Here is an 18,837-nt window from a genome sequence, read left to right as displayed (position 1 = left end):
TTGCATTTTTTGTTTGTTTTTTTAATTCACTACCTTATAGCAAGATACCACTGCAAGTTTTTCTATGCTGAAGTATACGTTCCTGAAAACAAATTCATGTTTTCCTTGGAAAGGTGTATTTTGTATGGAATCAAATGGAAATGGAATTAACTATTTTTCCCCGAACAAAAATTTTCCGTTTATTTTTCGTCCTGATAACTATGTTAAGGCAGTTTTTATGTAACGAGCATACCCCTGTTAATGTTGTTCGCATACTGTGAATATGCACGCGCGTATCAATTGACATATGCTCTCACTGAAATTATGTGTTAGTGGCTAAAAATATATATCAAAGAGAAATTAAACACCTTGGCAAGATTTTTTTTTATTTAAGGATTTAATGAATTCTGCTTCACATAAGTATAAAACAGGTTGGTCGCATATTTAGTACTCTTTGAAACACAAACTACTATCGCCGAGCCTTTTATTTAAAATTTTAACGTCGAGAGTGGATAAATGTCGAATTGCGCGAGCTTTGGTGGTGGAATCTGTTTCTGTAATGAATTTGAGACGATGTGCAGACAAAATTAATCTTTCATTTAAAATGATCACCAAAAAGACATTTTCTTTCTATGTGACGATTTGAGACGTGGTCACCTTTTTTCATGACGTCACAATTGGAATTGAAGAGGACAGCAAGACATTTCACGTCATAATCAAATTTTGACCAAGAAACCACTCGTTGATGAAAAAAATAATCAACAGGTCAGGACAAAGATAAATCGGATTAGAAGTAGAAAATTTAATTTCACAAACCACCCTAGAGATATTCACGTAAATACTTACCAATTTACAAAACACAACACAGAAAACTGAAAAGACTGAGCAACTCGAACTCTGCCAAAGACTTGGTGCGATCTCAGATGCTCATAACAAGTAGGCAGATCCTGATCGTGTTGCCAATGTAGGTACACAATTGAATATAAGTTGCATTTAAATTCACTACTTAGCACTCTGATTATACATTCTCGATTATAACTCATGACTAAGTGGGAATTAGCATGGCGATTGTTGCATGCAATTAGCAGGAGACACTTACTCTGTCGATGTACCCATTCTCACTCCTTTCCATGCTATACACTCGGTTTTTGTTTGTTACTTTTTGATTAGTATTTTTTTTAATTGATTTACAAAATTTAAACATCGGTTAACTACTATCCCTTTATTCAAAATGTTTCTTGTAAGCAGTAATCGTCTATCAATAAAATCATGATGAACTCAAGGTCTTGGATACTGTATCAACTTTGAGTTATATACACTCCATGTATTTTATTATTAGCGTATTGTTTGATTTAGATTCCTGTAGCTAAAGGCAAGATTTTATTCTCATGTCATAATCTAAGCATAAAATGTTTCTGACATTGTTATCCCGAAATCGCTTAGAAAAAGCGCATAGTCGTGATATTTATGGACTATTGAATGAATATTGAATAACGAATTAGGTACATCATGTGATTAAAGAAGATATTGTGAGATTGCAAACTGCATATATACCAGAGACAAGATAACACGTAGATGTTAATTATAGGTCACAATTATATTTTGACCTGTATTGTTGATCGTAGTATGACATTTGAAAATCAATGCGTATTAAAAATCTGAAATATCCCTATTATGCTTTATGTATCTTGCCTTTTCAGACGGTCCTTTTCAGTTTGTAGTGCATCGCAGCTTGGTATTTAACTTTATTTTTCAAACTGTCTTGAATCGAGCACCGAAAGGAGTACGATATGGAAAATACGCGAATCTGGCATTTGAAATTAAGCCTGGTTTCTTTGGTTAATTATTCCGATATGATTGATCAACTAGCATGTGCGATATAGGTAAAAATCGGTATACAGAAATTCTGACAGGGCAAAAATAATCATAGATGAGATCTATCTAATGTCCATTTGCATGAAAACTTCCAGACAACTTGTAAGATTTGTTGGCTTACACTGGGAAATTTTTTTCTTCATTTTTCCATTTTTTTACCATCGATTTGTAAAAACTAAAAGAACATTTATCAAGTCAAACTATTAACAAGACAATATGTAAAGGTAATTAAAATGACTAGAATTGCCAGTCGACTCCATATTGAAGTTATTGCGTATTACTGACTATTTTAACATTAACTTTAGCGTTCTTGCCTATCATCTTGAAAAGTATGATCGATAGATGATAACAGGCGGAAACCCGGTTGAAATAGAACAAAAGAATCGAAGATCTTTGTTGGAGAAGGCGATAAATGCTTACTGATATGTTTACTATAGTAACAAAAAAATCAAAAGTTAATAGAAACAAATAAAATGATAATTTTCTTCTCAAATACTAAGTGTTATATTTTAAAAACACCATTTGCATAAGGTTTCAATTTATCTATTACATAGTTAAGCAGAACTATTAGATATCAAGTCGACAACATGGGTATCTATCTAGGTTGATGTAGAAATAGTTATCAAAAGTACCAGGATTATAATTTTATACGCCAGACGCGCGTTTCGTCTACATAAGACTCATCAGTGACGCTTATATCAAAATAGTTAAAAAGCCAAACAAAATGCATAACCTCTGACTTTTTTGAAAAAATTACCACGGACGGAGAACATATCAATCTATTAGTTCAGTGTGTCACTCAAGAAAAAATGCTAAAAAATGGGTAACAATTTTATCGAAAAGAGAAAATCGAGTACACCTTTTTATGTTAGGACGTGTTTGAGTTGAATATTTTGTCTTAAAAACGTACAAAGCAAGAATATTTGATACATCAACTCGCTTCAAATTCTATCATTTGTATATATCAAAGCTACAGGTTGACTTTATAACATAACAAAATCACAGTACTTAAAGATGAAATATATGGGTCAAGTGAAATACATATCTAATGAATCATAAAAACAGAGTAGGTGTGTTCAAATAGCTATTTTTTTACTAAAAGTACTTGATGATAGTCCTTCAAGTTGGATGATAAAAATACATATCTTCGAAAGAAAAAAAATCGTGTGTGATAACTGAGGTTTATAGTTTGCAACCAACAAAAAAATCTAGTCTGCCCTTCCACGAAATATTTAATTAGAAATTTTTTAAATCTTTATGAATTTTCAAAAATTCCACCTGACAACCGATAAGACAATATTTTCAAATTGAATCAATGCAGACAAGATCATTAACTGATGCTCATTAGCTAGAAGATACATTTATATTTTAACATACAAATGACATATGAGGATCGTAATGGTGCTATGTGGATAAATTTATCGGTTTTCAAGAGCAACATTGGCAGAGCGTCATCCCTTAAATGGCTTCCAATTCTACGATTGTGAAAATGAACTGGCGTAATGGGGAGATAATGTGGACGAGGTAGAATCCTGACTGATAAATTGAAATTAAGTGAATAAAAATATCAGCACGCCAAAAATTACAAGAAGTCCATATGTCCTCAATAGTAAGTTAACTTCGCAAAGGAATTACAAAGATTTTTATCATTTTTTGTTGCTTCTTTTTGCCTAAAATCTTGAAACAAAACCCAAATTGTACATAACTTTATTTAGACGTTACAGTGTTAAAACAATTCATAGTAAAATTATTATTTTTACAAATCTCATTGTCACATTAAAGTTATATTAAACTGCTTATTAAAATGCCATTAGAAAAATGTTTTTGGAATTTAGGAACCAAAAAGTCATGCAAGACAGCATCTTTAATAATGCATCATCCATACTAAACATGGGGTTATTTCGTTTTATGATAAAGTTAACAAAGTTAAATGTTGAATGGTATAATTATGATTTGATACTCACAATTTCATTTAAAGAATGTAGAAACATATTTCGATAATCACTAACTGAAGTATTTTCCAAATACAACTATATTTTGCTAAAAAAAATAACACAATAGTCAGTGCTGACATGGATTATCATTGATATGGTCATATTTATAAAGAAGCTGTTTACAAAACTTTTGATTTTTTTAAAATTCTTAGGCTTTTCTTTCTCAGGAAAAGATTACTTCAGTTGTATTTGGAAAATCTTTCAGGAATTTTTGCTCTTCAACTTCGTACTTTATCTGGCCTCTTTAACTTTTTTTGATTCGAGCGTCACTGATGAGTCTTTAGTAGACGAAACGAGTCTGGCGTAAATACAAAATATAATACTGGTATTTATTTATATAGAACTATAACTGATCGAAGTATCTTATGAAACACGATTATATTTTACCCCAAAATAGGACAATAAAGAATATACTCAAAACTGGAAGTAACTAATGTAATGATTAACATGACTGGTCATCAAAGATTAAAATACGTTTGGCCTTTTGTGAACACAATGATGATACGAGGTTTCTTTTACCAAAGTGATAAAGTAATTTAGATTGTTTCATGGAATATCAGGTTTAAATGCGTTTTTATGCGTTTCCCTAGGTTTTAGGTTGTTACCCCGATTTTGTTTTTTGTCCATCGATTTACGAGTTTTGAACAGCAGTATACTACTGTTGCCTTTATTAAACACGTGAGTACAAAGTGGTCCCGCAGAATGATGATTTTTTTTTCAAGCATTTGGAATTCTTTGAATTGCATCTATATATTGAGAAAAATGATATCATATAGCATTATTTACTTGGAGAGATAGATTTGATTAAGATTTTGGTAGATAGTGGTTTGTCATTATGTCATCTAATCTTTTAATTACCAAACGTGACTTATTCCCGATTATGACTGTTTTGCTGAGTGTGAATTCGCATTACTATAAGACGTGTTACGGTACTTGTCTATACCAAATTCATGTATTTAGTTTAAATGTTTAATGTTATATTTGTAATTCTCATCGGATTTTGTCAAATGTGTTGACGTCTTTAGTATTATATTCATGTGTTATGGAAAGAAAAATTAATCACCGCCGTCATTTATTAGATTTAATTTTGCTCAACGTAATCTGTACGATAATTTACGTTTGAAGTTGGATTCATAACAAACTGGACATATATATATTATAGTTAATTGCTATTAATAAGTATTGCAATATGCATTGTGTTTAAATGCAATATCAGTATTTAGTTCTATTATAATCTTTAATCGATCCTAATTCTATCTTACTTTTGAGATATAGTTTTTCATATGTGACGTCATTCTTCTGCTGTTTCAGAAATTTCATCAATTCAAATGTGACGTAATTTTTAATGCCTTTTCACCATCGTATGTGACTTCATTTTCACAATTTACTGCGTTGAGACCTGGACTGAGTCGGGTGTGTCTATTCTGTGTTGGTCTTTGCATTATGTATTCGTGTTTGTGTTTTGAACAGCGGTATACTACTGTTGCCTTTATTTTTCTGTAATGAGTTAATACTTCAGTTTCATTATGCATATCTGTTATATTCATTTGATAAAATTTACTGTTTGCAATAGCATTAATTGTTCTAAATAATAAGGATGTTCTTATCCCAAGCATAAAAACATAGCCGTATTTGACACAGCCTTTTTTCAACTTTTGATCTTCAGTGCTGTACAACTTTGTACTTTTTTTCGCTTTCGATCTTTTATATCTGGGCGTAACGGGTGAGTCTTGTGTGGACGAGGCGCGTTTTTGACGTATTGATTTTTAAACCTTATGCTTTTTGTTATTCATTAATCATGTGTTTCTTTGTCTAATACGTTCTATTTATTTGTATTGTAGTCCTCTAATATTATGTTGTCATTTCAATGTTATATTTAACATTGCAATTAAAGTGCGAGGTTTGGCATGCCACAAAACCAGGTTCAACTCACCATTTTTTCCTTTAAAAATGTCCTGTACCAAGTCTGGAATATGGCCATTGTTATATTATTGTTCGTTTCTGTGTGTGTTACATTTTAACGTTGCGTCGTTTGTTTTCTCTTATTTTTTAGTGTAATTTCACATTGCGATAAGACGTGTCACGGTACTTGTCTATCCCCAATTCATGTATTTGGTTTTGATGTTATATTTGTTATTCTCGTGGGATTTTGTCTGATGCTTGGTCCGTTTCTGTGTGTGTTACATTTTAGTGTTGTATCGTTGTTCTCCTCTTATATTTAATGCGTTTCCCTCGGTTTTAGTTTGTTACCCCGATTTTGTTTTTTTGTCCTTGGATTTATGAGTTTTGAACAGCGGTATACTACTGTTGCCTTTATTTGTGTTAAATACATCTATAAATGAGAAAGTTCATGTAAACAACCGAACCTTTAATATCAGAATTTCAATGTTGTTATACAATATGCATCATTTTCTACAACAACGATAACAACAACTAACCCTGTATTTTTACATTGATGGAAAATTCCTGAATTTTATAAATCGATTGTTTTGTAACATTTTGATTAAGTATTGAAGGCACTCTTTTTGAATTCGATTTAACGACACGTGTCGGCAGCATACAAAACTGTACCAGTAAATGATAACTGACAGAAATAAATATTCTATATAATTGAGACATTGTTTCTACCTAACACTGTATATATATGACATATAAATTTACAATCAATAACAGGACAAAATGCCTTTCTAAAAACAGTTATAAAACCGAATGGAAGAGTATTACAGCAAACATATGTATAATATCTATCGTGAACAACACATCTTAAAAAATAACATTTGAGGTACAATAAAGATACTTTTGGCATATAACAATCATTTAAAAAAAAGTAAAATCAGTTTATTTATCATGTTAACTTTTTAAAAAAGTACTAGTTAATAATTTATATTTCACTATTACGAGTAGCCTTTCCCATTCAAATACAAAATTGTCAAGGGATTTTTTTTTGTGTTAATTTTGCTATAATATTACAACTGTTAATTTCAGAAACTGTTGCGAGTTTTTAACAGTTTTAAAAAATTACAATAGTAAATGCATGCAATAACTCCTGATTTACAGTTCTTTCAAATCTCAGTTCTGCACCACGATTCACTCAATTTTTAAAAAGTGAAAATACATGTTAACCGTTTTTTTATAAATCGTTTATAAGCAACATATCTGCACCAATACATAATTAGACATATTTGAGACTTAAGACCTCATAGAGTATATATGACATGTACATCTACTAACAATAAAGGGATATACCATATACATATTAATGCCTTCTGAAAAAAACCGAAAGCAAGAGTATTACAGCGAACACAAATATTGTATAATACTTTTAAAACACACTATGTTGCTAAGTTATAAAAAGTACATTGTAAGCAATGGACGGGTTGAGGTAATAAACAAAGATTGTTTGCAAATCTCCTGACTAAATATCATTTATAAAGAAAAAGAAAAAAAAACTTTATTTTGAAATTAAAACTATGCCCAAAGCTCAAACAAAAACAAAACTCTCAAAAACATTTTCTATTTGTCATCAAGTGACAACTCATCGTTGTGCCAGATTTCATTCACGATTCAAGACAGACGTTGTTCAAAGAAAACTTTAAACAATAATACAAAATAAGAAAAACGATGAATAATATCAGATATCAGAGCCATGAAATCACAACATCTGCAATATACATGTTTATATAATTCTTCTAAACATCAGCCCATCAATGTTTGATCTGTTTATTTACATTCGAAAATTGTGTGTTCTTCCCTCGCCGGGATTCGAACCTTGCAACTGAGATATCTTAAAACCAAATCGCGTTGCACTGTATCCGAATCGCTAGACCACTAGGCCACGTAGGCTTCGCAACAATAAAGCTTTCGGTGGTCGGGTGTTACCTTTCCTCGTCATTTTTAATCTAACGTCGTAATACAGTACATGATATATAGGGCATGAAGATGGAATTGTTACAGAACGACACAGACAGTGTTCGTGTGGATACAAAAAGACATTATGAATGTCTGTTGATTATTTTCATATACACAATTAAAAATCAGATAATTCTATATATAAATTAAAAACCAATTGAAGGTCTTTCCACCAGTAAGAATCTATTTAAAAATGAAAATATTAAAATTTGATTTTAAATGTAAGTTTCAGCGTCAAATGACAGCTTATTGTATGCTTATTTCAAAAATATATGGTTTCTATATAAAAAGATATAAATAAGGGAGTTTATCTTTTACTTCCGGTTTAAAAGTTGTTACTTCCGGTATTTGATAGTTTACTTGACACTGATTCCAAAAATATATGGTTTTATATATTTTTACATTGATTTAGTACAAAAAATAGCTACTTCCGGTTTACAAAAGGTCACTGCCGGTTGTATTTTTTAAGGTCACATTGCTTACAACCTAATGCAAAAAGTCCCATTGCTTTATGTGTTAATATGAGGTAAAAGCAAAGGTCAAAATCTAGAACGTTAAATTGACATATGACCTTGAGCTCAATTTCAAGGTCATAAACCAAGGACCTCAAATCAAAAGACTCTAGGTCTCTACTTTATATTGTTAATGAGTTATATTACCATACGACTGATATTAAATATAAAAGGGGGAAAAACTTGCATCAAATGTTTACGTACCCTTATGACTAAAATTTACCTGTTATGACATGTCGCAACTAACAATTGTGTGAAAATTTTTTGTTGATATCTTATAAGATTTCTGAAAATGAGAGATAACAAGCAAAAATCAAAATTTTGAACATGACCTTGACCTCATTTTCATTTTTTTTAACCAAGGACATCGGCCTTTATCACTTATGGTTTTCCAGTAAGAAATACATTTCACTGATATCAAATAAACAAGAGGCTCTCAAGAGCCTGAATCGCTCACCTAGTAAACAATGCCTTCGGCCATGTTTTTTGACGAAATAGAAAATAAAACACAAACTTTATTTTATACACCCTACTGATCATTCAAATGAAGTTTGGTTGAATTTGGTTGAGTAGTTTTAGAGGAGAAGATTTTTTAAAGTTAGCAAATATGATGAACAAATTGTGAAAAATTGTCATTAAAGGACATTTACCCCTTAAGGGGTCAATTGACAATTTTGGTCATATTAACCTATTTGTAGATCTTACTTTGCTGATCATTTTTGCTGTTTACAGTTTATCTTTATCTATAATGATATTCAAGATAATGACCAAAAACTGCAAAATTTCCTTAAAATTACCAATTAAGTGGCAGCAACCCAACAATGGTTTGTTTGATTCATCTGAAAATTTCAGGGCTGATAGATCTTGACCTAATGAACATTATTACCCCTGTCAGATTTGCTCTACATGCTTTCGTTTTTGAGATATAGGCCAAAAACTGCATTTGACCCTTATGTTCTATTTAAAGTAAGGGCGGCCATGTTTTTTGACGGATCAAAAATCGAAGCACACTTTGTGCAGGATAATCTAAGGAACTATCATGCTAAGTTTCATCCAAATCCATTTAGTAGTTTCAGAGGAGAAGATTTTTTAAAGTTAGCAAATATGATGAACAAATTGTGAAAAATTGTCATTAAAGGACATTTACCCCTTAAGGGGTCAATTGACAATTTTGGTCATATTAACCTATTTGTAGATCTTACTTTGCTGAACATTTTTGCTGTTTACAGTTTATCTTCATCTATAATAATATTCAAGATAATGACCAAAAACTGCATAATTTCCTTAAAATTACCAATTAAGTGGCAGCAACCCAACAATGGTTCGTTTGATTCATCTGAAAATTTCTGGGCTGATAGATCTTGACCTAACGAACATTTTTACCCCATGTCAGATTTGCTCTAAATGCTTCCGTTTTTGAGATATAAGCCAAAAACTGCATTTGACCCCTATGTTCTATTTTAAGTAACGGCGGCCATGTTTTTTGACGGATTAAAAATCGAAGCACACACTTTGTGCAGGATAATCTAAGGAACAATCATTTTAAGTTTCATTCAAATCCATTCAGTAGTTTCAGAGGAGAAGATGTTTGAAAAATTGTTAACGACGACGACGTCGACGACGACGACGACGGACGCCAAGTGATGAGAAAAGCTCACATGGCCTTTTAGGCCAGGTGAGCTAAAAAGGGGAAATAACTTTCATACGGATAGCTTCGGTCAAAATTGATCAAATCATCTTGAGGATATAACGAGCAATTTGGTAAAATAAATTTGTCGGTTTCTTATACGGTTGCGAATATTAAGTGATAACAAGAAAAACAGTGTTCGGGGAGATAACCCTTATATGAGAAAGTGTTCGGTTAAGCAGGGTCAGTTGCAAAAGCGTATAAACTGTTCGATATCATATTTCAAATATCTAAACGACATCTTGCGAAACAAAAAAACAGCGAAGGAAAAAAAATTAGGCGGAAGAAAAATAAAATAATAATAAGAAAAAAACCAATAGGTCTTTCCACGGTAAAGTGAAAAGAGCTAATAACACTACGACTAATAACTTCACTGTTCATTCATTCAATATTTATATAGTTTGCATTAGACAACACTTATCGAATTGTATACTGCGGCAAAACAGGAATCAGTTCCTATTAATTAAAAAACAAAACCCAATTGATCTTAACAAAATCATAATAGGAGGCAGATAAAGGGCTGAACATTTTATCATATTAATAAAGGTCCTAGAAACTAATCTTACTACTTTTACATGTTTGGTACATTTGAAGCACAAACAGCACTGACAGTTTTGTCATATTTCATTGTTGAGAAAATTACTGTTCATGTTGAAGTTTTCTTGATATCATCGAAGTAGTTAAGCAATCACAGCGATTAAGTAGTGTTACAACTATGGAACATGAAATGAAAGTCATATATATATTTTTAATATAAATATGAAGGAAAGCTGAAGACTCTATAAGTGAAGGAATAACAATGTTCTTAAAATGCTTTGCATCTGTTCATAAACACTGTAAAATTGTATACAATTTACTTTTTACAATCATCAATGTGAGAAAAAAATCAAAGTCGCATACTTGTATTATAGTTTATATACCAATTAAATTTGTTTATTAATTTAAAAAAAAAATATCATTTGGCAATGCATACAAAACTATCAAATATCATTACAGGCTTCAACTTTCACAATAAAAACAAACGGATCTTTTTAATCTTACGGTTATTAAGAATAAAAGAAAATTTTCAGCATTTTTTGTTTTTATTACAAATGCCGCAATATTACTGAAACAGGTTATAAATAAATAATAATCATCTCTAGGAATTGCTGTCATACTGTATACTGTTTCTCCGAAGTTTTGTCAAAGTCAATTTGTGTGCACTTTTATTTCATATTTAAAAAAAATGATTATGAAATAACTTTCATTAGCAAACAATTAAAGTTAAGGCGTCTTTCTTTGAAGACATGATTCCTAGTCCTTTTTGCATTCAAATTAAGAATTTAACGGAACAACTTTTACCCTACTTTTGTTAAATCATTTTAAAATATCTTAAGTTGTTTCAATTAATAAATCATTAATTTGTAAATATTCAGCTGTAGAAACAACTAATAATACCGGTAATCACATATGGATGGATTCAAATTGTAAACTGTAAACCAATCTTAAATATTATGGATAAATAAGTGTCAGATACAAAAGCTTAATAAGATCTTAGGAACCAAGTGTATACTGTGTATATCACTGTAGTAACAACAAATAAACTGCAAATACAAGTAAAAACATATGAAAACTCTTCAGAGATAGAAATATCGAGAAAATGATAAAAGATAACATGTTGACAAAGGCTTTGAACAGCTGACACCTGACATTTTACAGTAGTAGATGTCTTCCTACTCTTATGTTTTAATGTCATTATGTTGTATATATCCATCGTTAGGTTTACTTTCTTTATTTGTAACCTGAAATGAATCTTCTGCTGATGAATTTATCTGCCCAACACGGCTGTCCCCTGAGTGAGAACAGGTACTTCCTTGATCATTTCCACTAAATTCACTATCAAGCAAATAGTTTTCAGTGATATATCCAGACCCAAATGAATTCTCAACTTTTCTTGTGTCATTTGAATCTGAAACATAGGATGATACATTTTCATCATCAATTAGGTTACCATTTAGCAAGTTTCTCTCTGTGAAGTATCCTCCAGAACTTTCACTTTTACCTGTCCAGTCATTCATATTTTCCGATATGTAATTCGTTCCTTTAAGATCTTCCTTGGCTGGTTCCCTGTTCAGTATCCCAACATCTATGTCTCTTAGGTAACCAGCACTGTTTAATTCTGCTTGGTCTCGTTCCCTGAGTGAATTCATAACACCTGGATTCATGATATCTTCTTCCTTGAGGTAACCATTACTTATTGAATCCTCTTGATCTGGTTCCGTATTATGTGTAATAAAATCCTGCTCTCCTAACTTTTCTTTCAAATCATCACTTTGGTACTTCTTTGCACTAGCAGCTGTCATCAGTGGATTGAAAATTTCTAGTAACTTAAGATTTTCCATGGAATCCAGATGATGGTATTCTACTGTTGAACTATCTGAATTATGAGCAGAGGGTTGATGTCTGGGTAATGAAATGCCTAGATTATTCACGGCATCTTTAGGAAGATAACCATTACTTATCATACTTATGTCTGAGTCCTCATCATTGACCTCAGTCAAAGGTAACAAACCATCATGTACTTTACAATTCTTTGTAGAATCTATACCATAGTTTCTACTATTATCAGTGGCTTCCAGGGTCTCTGTTTTGATATATGGTTGGTCCTTAATTGGCTGTCCACAAGTTTTTGACATTTGAACTTCTGGCTGATAAACATATGGATCACTAACAGACCCAGATTCGAGCATAATATTTGCTGTAACATTGGACTCTTTTTCAACATGCTTTATATAACTATCTGTATTTTCATTTTCTGAAAAAGAAGAAGAAAAAAAATCAAATGTGATGCTGAATATACAATGGTTGTAATAAACTAAGCTTAATCATATCATTAAACGTGTCAATATTTATAAAACCGTGTCATTTTGATTGTTATTCAATCTTATTTATTTACATATATTTCAAACTTGAATGTTGTCTTTCCAAATATCCTCGTACTTTGAAACATTGGAATTATCCTTAAACAACTGAAATAAGATCACGTTAACGCAAAATTTATTTCGACCCAACTTGAATCATCAGAGTTAAAAAAAACTATAAACAAACTATAATGTACTCGGGACTTATATTATAATTATAATGTAGATTTGAATGGCCAAGCATGTAGCAGAATAAAATTTAGCCATGATATTTGTTCCTTAAACTTTCATTACATGGCAAAAGTTCGATTCAGAACTTTAACCATATAAAATTTTATCAATTTCCATTTCATACACTCTGGATGAATTATTATATTATGAAACTTTTGTAATATGATAAAAGTTCTGTGAAAAATATTGATATTAAATATTAAGGAATAATAATAATGATAGAGAAATTCCTGTAATATATATTATGAAACAGAATTGCAAGGAATAATTTTTTGAAGAGATACACAAAAAAAAAACCCCAATATACCATTATTTTTTTTAGAATGCATAAATAAACATAGGAAAGTTAGCTTATTCATTAATGTTCAAGCAGCAACCAAACATCATCCACAGAATCCATGTTAACTTGAAACACATCATGAATGTATTAAACTATATGCACAGGTGACTATTTTTTATGAACTAATGTGGAAACAATCACATGATATACATGTATACTTTATTACAAAAAAAAATTGAAGGTAAAATACAAAAACGAGCATGAATAATATAATTGTCTTATTTTTGTGGCCCTGGTGATTTTATTCGAATTCGATTTTTTAGATTCCACTTCAGTAACGTATAATAAGTTTTTCTTTACTATTTTTACGGAGTAGAGTTATATAAACAAATGGAAACATGAAAATAATAAGACATATCAATTCAAAAATAGGAGTGAGTATAAATTGATAATTACCATTATGTTTGGGAATTAACGTCCTCTCAGATTTTCTCCTCTCATCCTCACGAGACACACTAAAAATTGGTGGACCAGTGATGTTCTTAAAAGCGTTTTCTTGTTTTGATGATGCTGTATCAGTCTCTAATGCCATTTTAGAATAACCTGGGCTACAGTCTTGTTTAGAACTTGTTTTATGATCGTCGCTAGATTTTTGATTGCTGTTTACGCCTGTAGTTTCTTCTGGTAGAGGAAATATATCTAACTTGTTATCTACTGCAGGAGATTGTAAACCATCTGATGCCAAACTACTTCTACCACTGTCTTTGCTTAATTGCGATGAATATGGTAAAACCTACAATTAAAGAAAAGTATTCTCACTGTGGTTTGAGATAATAAAAAAAAATCATTTAAATATCTCTTATTCTGTCTTTTTGCTTGCGCTTTGCGATTTTGTGTCAAAACTTAATACATTATATTTTTTTCTTAACCTCTACTGAGTGTTTGTGTATCGGGAAAAGCAAAATGTTATAAAAAAGTTTGTTTATTTTTATAGTTATATATATATATATTTTCTTCAGGTAATTTTCGTTTTTTGTAAGCTACTTATGTGTGCTTGCTTTCGAATAGTTTTTTTTATTGATATTATGATGCAATCCACATTAACCTGTTTTACTATTCAAACATAAAAACGTCCAAGCTCCGTACCATATATTTTTACATGCCCATGTTCTTTCTAAATGTTTGCGTTTGTTTTGTATTAAAATATCAGGTTGTTGTTATTTGCATGGGAGCATTTGTTAGATTTCTATACCGGACGTTTTTAACTGTTTGTTCATATTGGATTGTATTCCTATAATTATTATTATATAATTACAGATATAGCGTGGTAGACATTTAGAAAAACAATCCTCTCAAATAGGTACTAGCCACCATTACAACGGATATTGTTGTCATACCTACAATCCCATACCCTTTTTCCTGGATGTCACTAACTTAATTAGATGACTTATCACTGGGTTTATACTAACATGAGCAACATGACAGGTGCCACATGAAGAGCATGATTTGCCTACCTTTCCAGAGCACCTGAGATCACCCCTTTTTTTGGTATGGTTTTTGTTTTCTATATTTGTTTTGTAATTTTTTGGTCTGTTGGTCTTTTTTAAGCTATGGCGTTCTCAGTTTATTTTCGTCTTAATAGTTTGAATGTTCCTTTGGTATACTTCGCTTTTCTTTTTCATTTAACAATGTTATAAACAATATTCTGAAAACATTTAATAAGTTTTACTATTTTTGCAACATTTGAATTTTAAGAGTTCGGACGTTTTATTTTGATTAGGGACTTTCTGTTTTGAAATTAACTCGGAGTTAAGTACTTTTCTGAATTTACATATTACCGAATGATTAATTTTACAAATCTTATGTTGATAATCTGTATAACAATTAACAAGTAACAGCTTGTGTTATATCCCTCGGCACAGTTGGGGAAATATATCTGTCCGTCTGTAACTTCTTTTTATTTTCCTCAGTTCCTACAGGTGGGAAAGGAGTAGGTCCGGTAAGGACCGATTTTGGCCTCAAATTTCAGTTTCATCTGACGAAAGATTTTGACCACTTTTTAAACACTTAAGTGTCTATTTCATTTAATTCAATTAATTTATATGAAAGATTTTAACTAATTTAGTCATTAAAAACGATCCGATTCAAGCTCAAATATGAAAAATCTACCGAATATGGCAAAAAAAGTCACTTTTCAGATGGTTTTTGTTAAAAATGAAAGTGGCCGCATCCGTGTTCATCCTCAATCTTTATATATGTTATGTATTATCATCAAATACAACTTACATTTCAATATTTTGGATGAACACGAATGCGGCCACTTTCGTTTTACACGGAAACCGTCTAAAATTTAACTAAAATGCTGGAATTGTGAAGATTTCAGTAATTTAGCATGACTTAATGGTGCTAGTACCCAATATATGTGCATTATATTGTCAAAAACAGCCCATATTTATGTACTTGAACCATTCTACTATCCAATAAATAACTAAAAGTTTACATTTTAACAATTTTGTAAAACTGCTATATTTTGGGGCCAAAAAGGGGTCTTACTGTACCTACTCCTTTGCGATCACCAATTTAACTTATCTAATTGTACCTGGAAAACGGTTAATATCAGAGACTATTTGATACCTACCGTATTTCCTATCGATATGTTTATCTTTGGAGTGTCTATATCCAAAGGTCGTTTAATTTCCCTGATACCATGGGCTGTTCGCCTTTATAAAAGAAATCATGAATTATCTACAACAATATGCACTGTTAATTTTTACATACTTATTTGATATACTTTTAAATTTTTCTCTGAAAATTTCAAAATCATAAAGCATAAATTCTATTGATATAGTGCAACTCTTTTAAAATCTTTAAATAAGATTTAAAAAGGCTTTCATTCTATTTAACACAATTATTTCATTTAGCCAAAAAAAAACAAAATAAAACCCAAAAAAACAAGACGACTGAAAATAATCATTTTGATCTAAACTAGGATTTAAAAATTTTATTTTTCATTACTAATATTATATATTTGAAAAATAATAAAACACATACTTATAGATAAAAACAGCTCCTGCAATTGCCAACATGAATAAGAAAGTTCCCCCAACTGCTATACTTGTTATTTCCGACGTTGCCAAGTCTGAAGCATAGAAAGTTAGTAAAAATGTAATATGGAAAACCACAACCCGGTACGTCATAACCACTCTTAATGTGTTGTCTTGATTTTTACCTTCTAATGCATCGACTTACATAACCATTTTGTAAGCATTCTATATGCCAAATATTGTTACAAATATAAACATTCGAGACACACACCTAATCAAGAAAACGATACTCTGATCAATTATCCATCAAAATAGGGTTATTAGGACGAAATGTACGCCTAAAAATCAGTATATAAACATATTCAAGTCAGAATATATCAGATAAAAGGAACTTTAAAACTGAGCTAATTGTCAATTGTCATGTCGTAAACTTTTTAATCACATCTTATATACTTATAACAAAAAAGTGAATATAAAAAGATTGGTGTAAACTGTGAAGAATATTGAGATTGAGATGTAAAATTACGTCCTCGTAAAGCTGTGTTTGCCTTTCAAATGTTTGAATGAATAATCATAACTAACTGGTTCATTAAAAAGACATTTATTTTTTGAAATTATGATTTGAGATATGTGACCTAGAAAAAGCTAAAACGGATAACCCTTAATACAAATAGTTGTTTATTTCACTCATTTAAAAGAACAATTCCATAACCACTGGTTATCGCCCTTTTACAAAAGTACATATAGAAGATATTTGATTTATATTGTTAAGGTATTGATCCATTGACACTGAGTAGTTCATTGTATGGAAAGTATTTCATTATAGAATAGATATTTTTGAAAATTGTCTTGACTTGTTATCTTTAAATCATAGGGTGATAAATATTTTTATAACTTGCACCGATATTGATGGAAAGTAACCAAACTATCTCTTCAATGTCATATATAGGATTTTGAGATATTCCTGACTTGAAAGACATTCATACTGTAAATATGTATGCATACAAAACGTAATCAAATCAAAATCTTATTGACTAGGATTGTTAGTTTTACTACCGGAGGTTTGGTGATTCTCTCCGAGCACTCCGCCGTCCCATGCCAATAATAACTGACCGCAACGAAAAATCACAAATGTGGTGAAAGTGGCGTATAAAATAATCAACCAATTAATCAATCATAATTTCAATTGTACCCATATCCGAAAGAAGATTTAAAAAGATGTTTAAATATTTTATTCTATTGACGAAATAGAAATTACAGACAGAGAATAGTTTTGTATTTTAATCACTAGGATAGGTACCATTATTTGTAGGCTGTATATACACCATATCACTGTAATCACTAATTCTTCCATCGCCTGTTATCTGCTGGATTTGGACACCATATGAAGTTCCCGCCTTTAGATTTGGAATTACCAGCTTAGTTGGTTCAGTCGATGGAATTTCCATACCTTCTTCAACACCTATAGAAAATTAAATTATACCAAAATAAATAGAATTAGATATTACTTTCTCAGTATCAATATGTTTGTTCTCTATGTCTCTTGGTGTTGTGTTTCCTCTCAGGGTAGAACTATGAGAAGTAACATGTCAATAAACACCTACTGTCTGTAAATTAAATCTTGTGTAATGAATTTTCTCATGTTTACAGACTCATTGTTCGCAATCGTCATGATGATCATTCAACAAGAGGGGCGAAAGACACCATAGGGATATTCAAACTCATAATCGGAAATAAACTGGCAACTGGTAATTATACTACATCTCCTTTTTTTATATTGACAACGTCATGGCTAAAAAAAAGAAAAATACAGACAAACAATGGTACACAAATCACAACATAAAAAACTAAAGATTAAATAACTAAGACCCGACCAAAAAAAGGGGGTGATCTCAGGTGCTCTGAAAGGGTAAGCAGATCCTGCTTTACATGTGGCATCCGCCTTGCTTCTCATTTAAAACAAACAATAAGTCTCATTCTGTGATGTCGCAAAAACAAAAAAGGTAATAGGGATTATATATAAAAATCAAGCATTTTTAATTAGAGTGAGTTTTTTTCAGGTCATTATTTGTCATAAAACTCTAGACACTCAATGTTGTGGTACTTATTGACAGAGATATCTACTTTGAAAAAAGTCATTTCACGAAATTGATAGTCACTTCTTGTTATAAATTGCAAATGATAAGAAACGCTGGTCATTTCGATTTTCGTATTATACGATCGCTACTTTAAAGCCATTGACAAGTGGAAATTTCAAATCAATAAAAAATATTGAAAAGAGAACAATAGAGGCGTAATCTAAATATAGACAATAAAACATGTTTGATCAGATCAGTTTTGAGTAAACCATGTTAAAATCACACCCACATCTTAAAACAAAATCTTTAATAAAGACAATTATGAAGCTGTTTTTCACAAATAAGTAC

The 18,837-nt window shown here is 30.9% G+C and overlaps 1 protein-coding gene across 4 annotated transcripts in view; it reads right to left on the bottom strand.

Annotated features, from left to right (window-relative positions):
- Window positions 1-10,684: 10,684 nt before the first annotated feature.
- LOC139525424 (interleukin-6 receptor subunit beta-like) overlaps window positions 10,685-18,837 on the bottom strand; it is a 52,590-nt gene continuing 44,437 nt past the window's right edge. For 2 of the 4 annotated variants that reach the window (XM_071320776.1, XM_071320759.1), the window contains exons 13-17: window positions 17,712-17,873; window positions 16,419-16,506; window positions 16,006-16,087; window positions 13,824-14,160; window positions 10,685-12,750 (exon numbers count right to left, since the gene is read on the bottom strand). In XM_071320776.1, coding sequence (XP_071176877.1) covers window positions 11,675-12,750; window positions 13,824-14,160; window positions 16,006-16,087; window positions 16,419-16,506; window positions 17,712-17,873 — 1,745 coding nt within the window. In that variant the 3' untranslated portion in view covers window positions 10,685-11,674. The remainder of the gene's footprint in view (window positions 12,751-13,823; window positions 14,161-16,005; window positions 16,088-16,418; window positions 16,507-17,711; window positions 17,874-18,837) is intronic. The other 2 variants (XM_071320769.1, XM_071320753.1) reach the window with 1 other exon arrangement.

Source organism: Mytilus edulis, chromosome 1, assembly GCF_963676685.1.
Source record: "Mytilus edulis chromosome 1, xbMytEdul2.2, whole genome shotgun sequence".
In the NCBI taxonomy this organism is placed as follows: Eukaryota; Metazoa; Mollusca; class Bivalvia; order Mytilida; family Mytilidae; genus Mytilus; species Mytilus edulis.
Note: the sequence above shows the minus strand (reverse complement) of the source record. Positions and strands in the feature narration are given on the sequence as shown.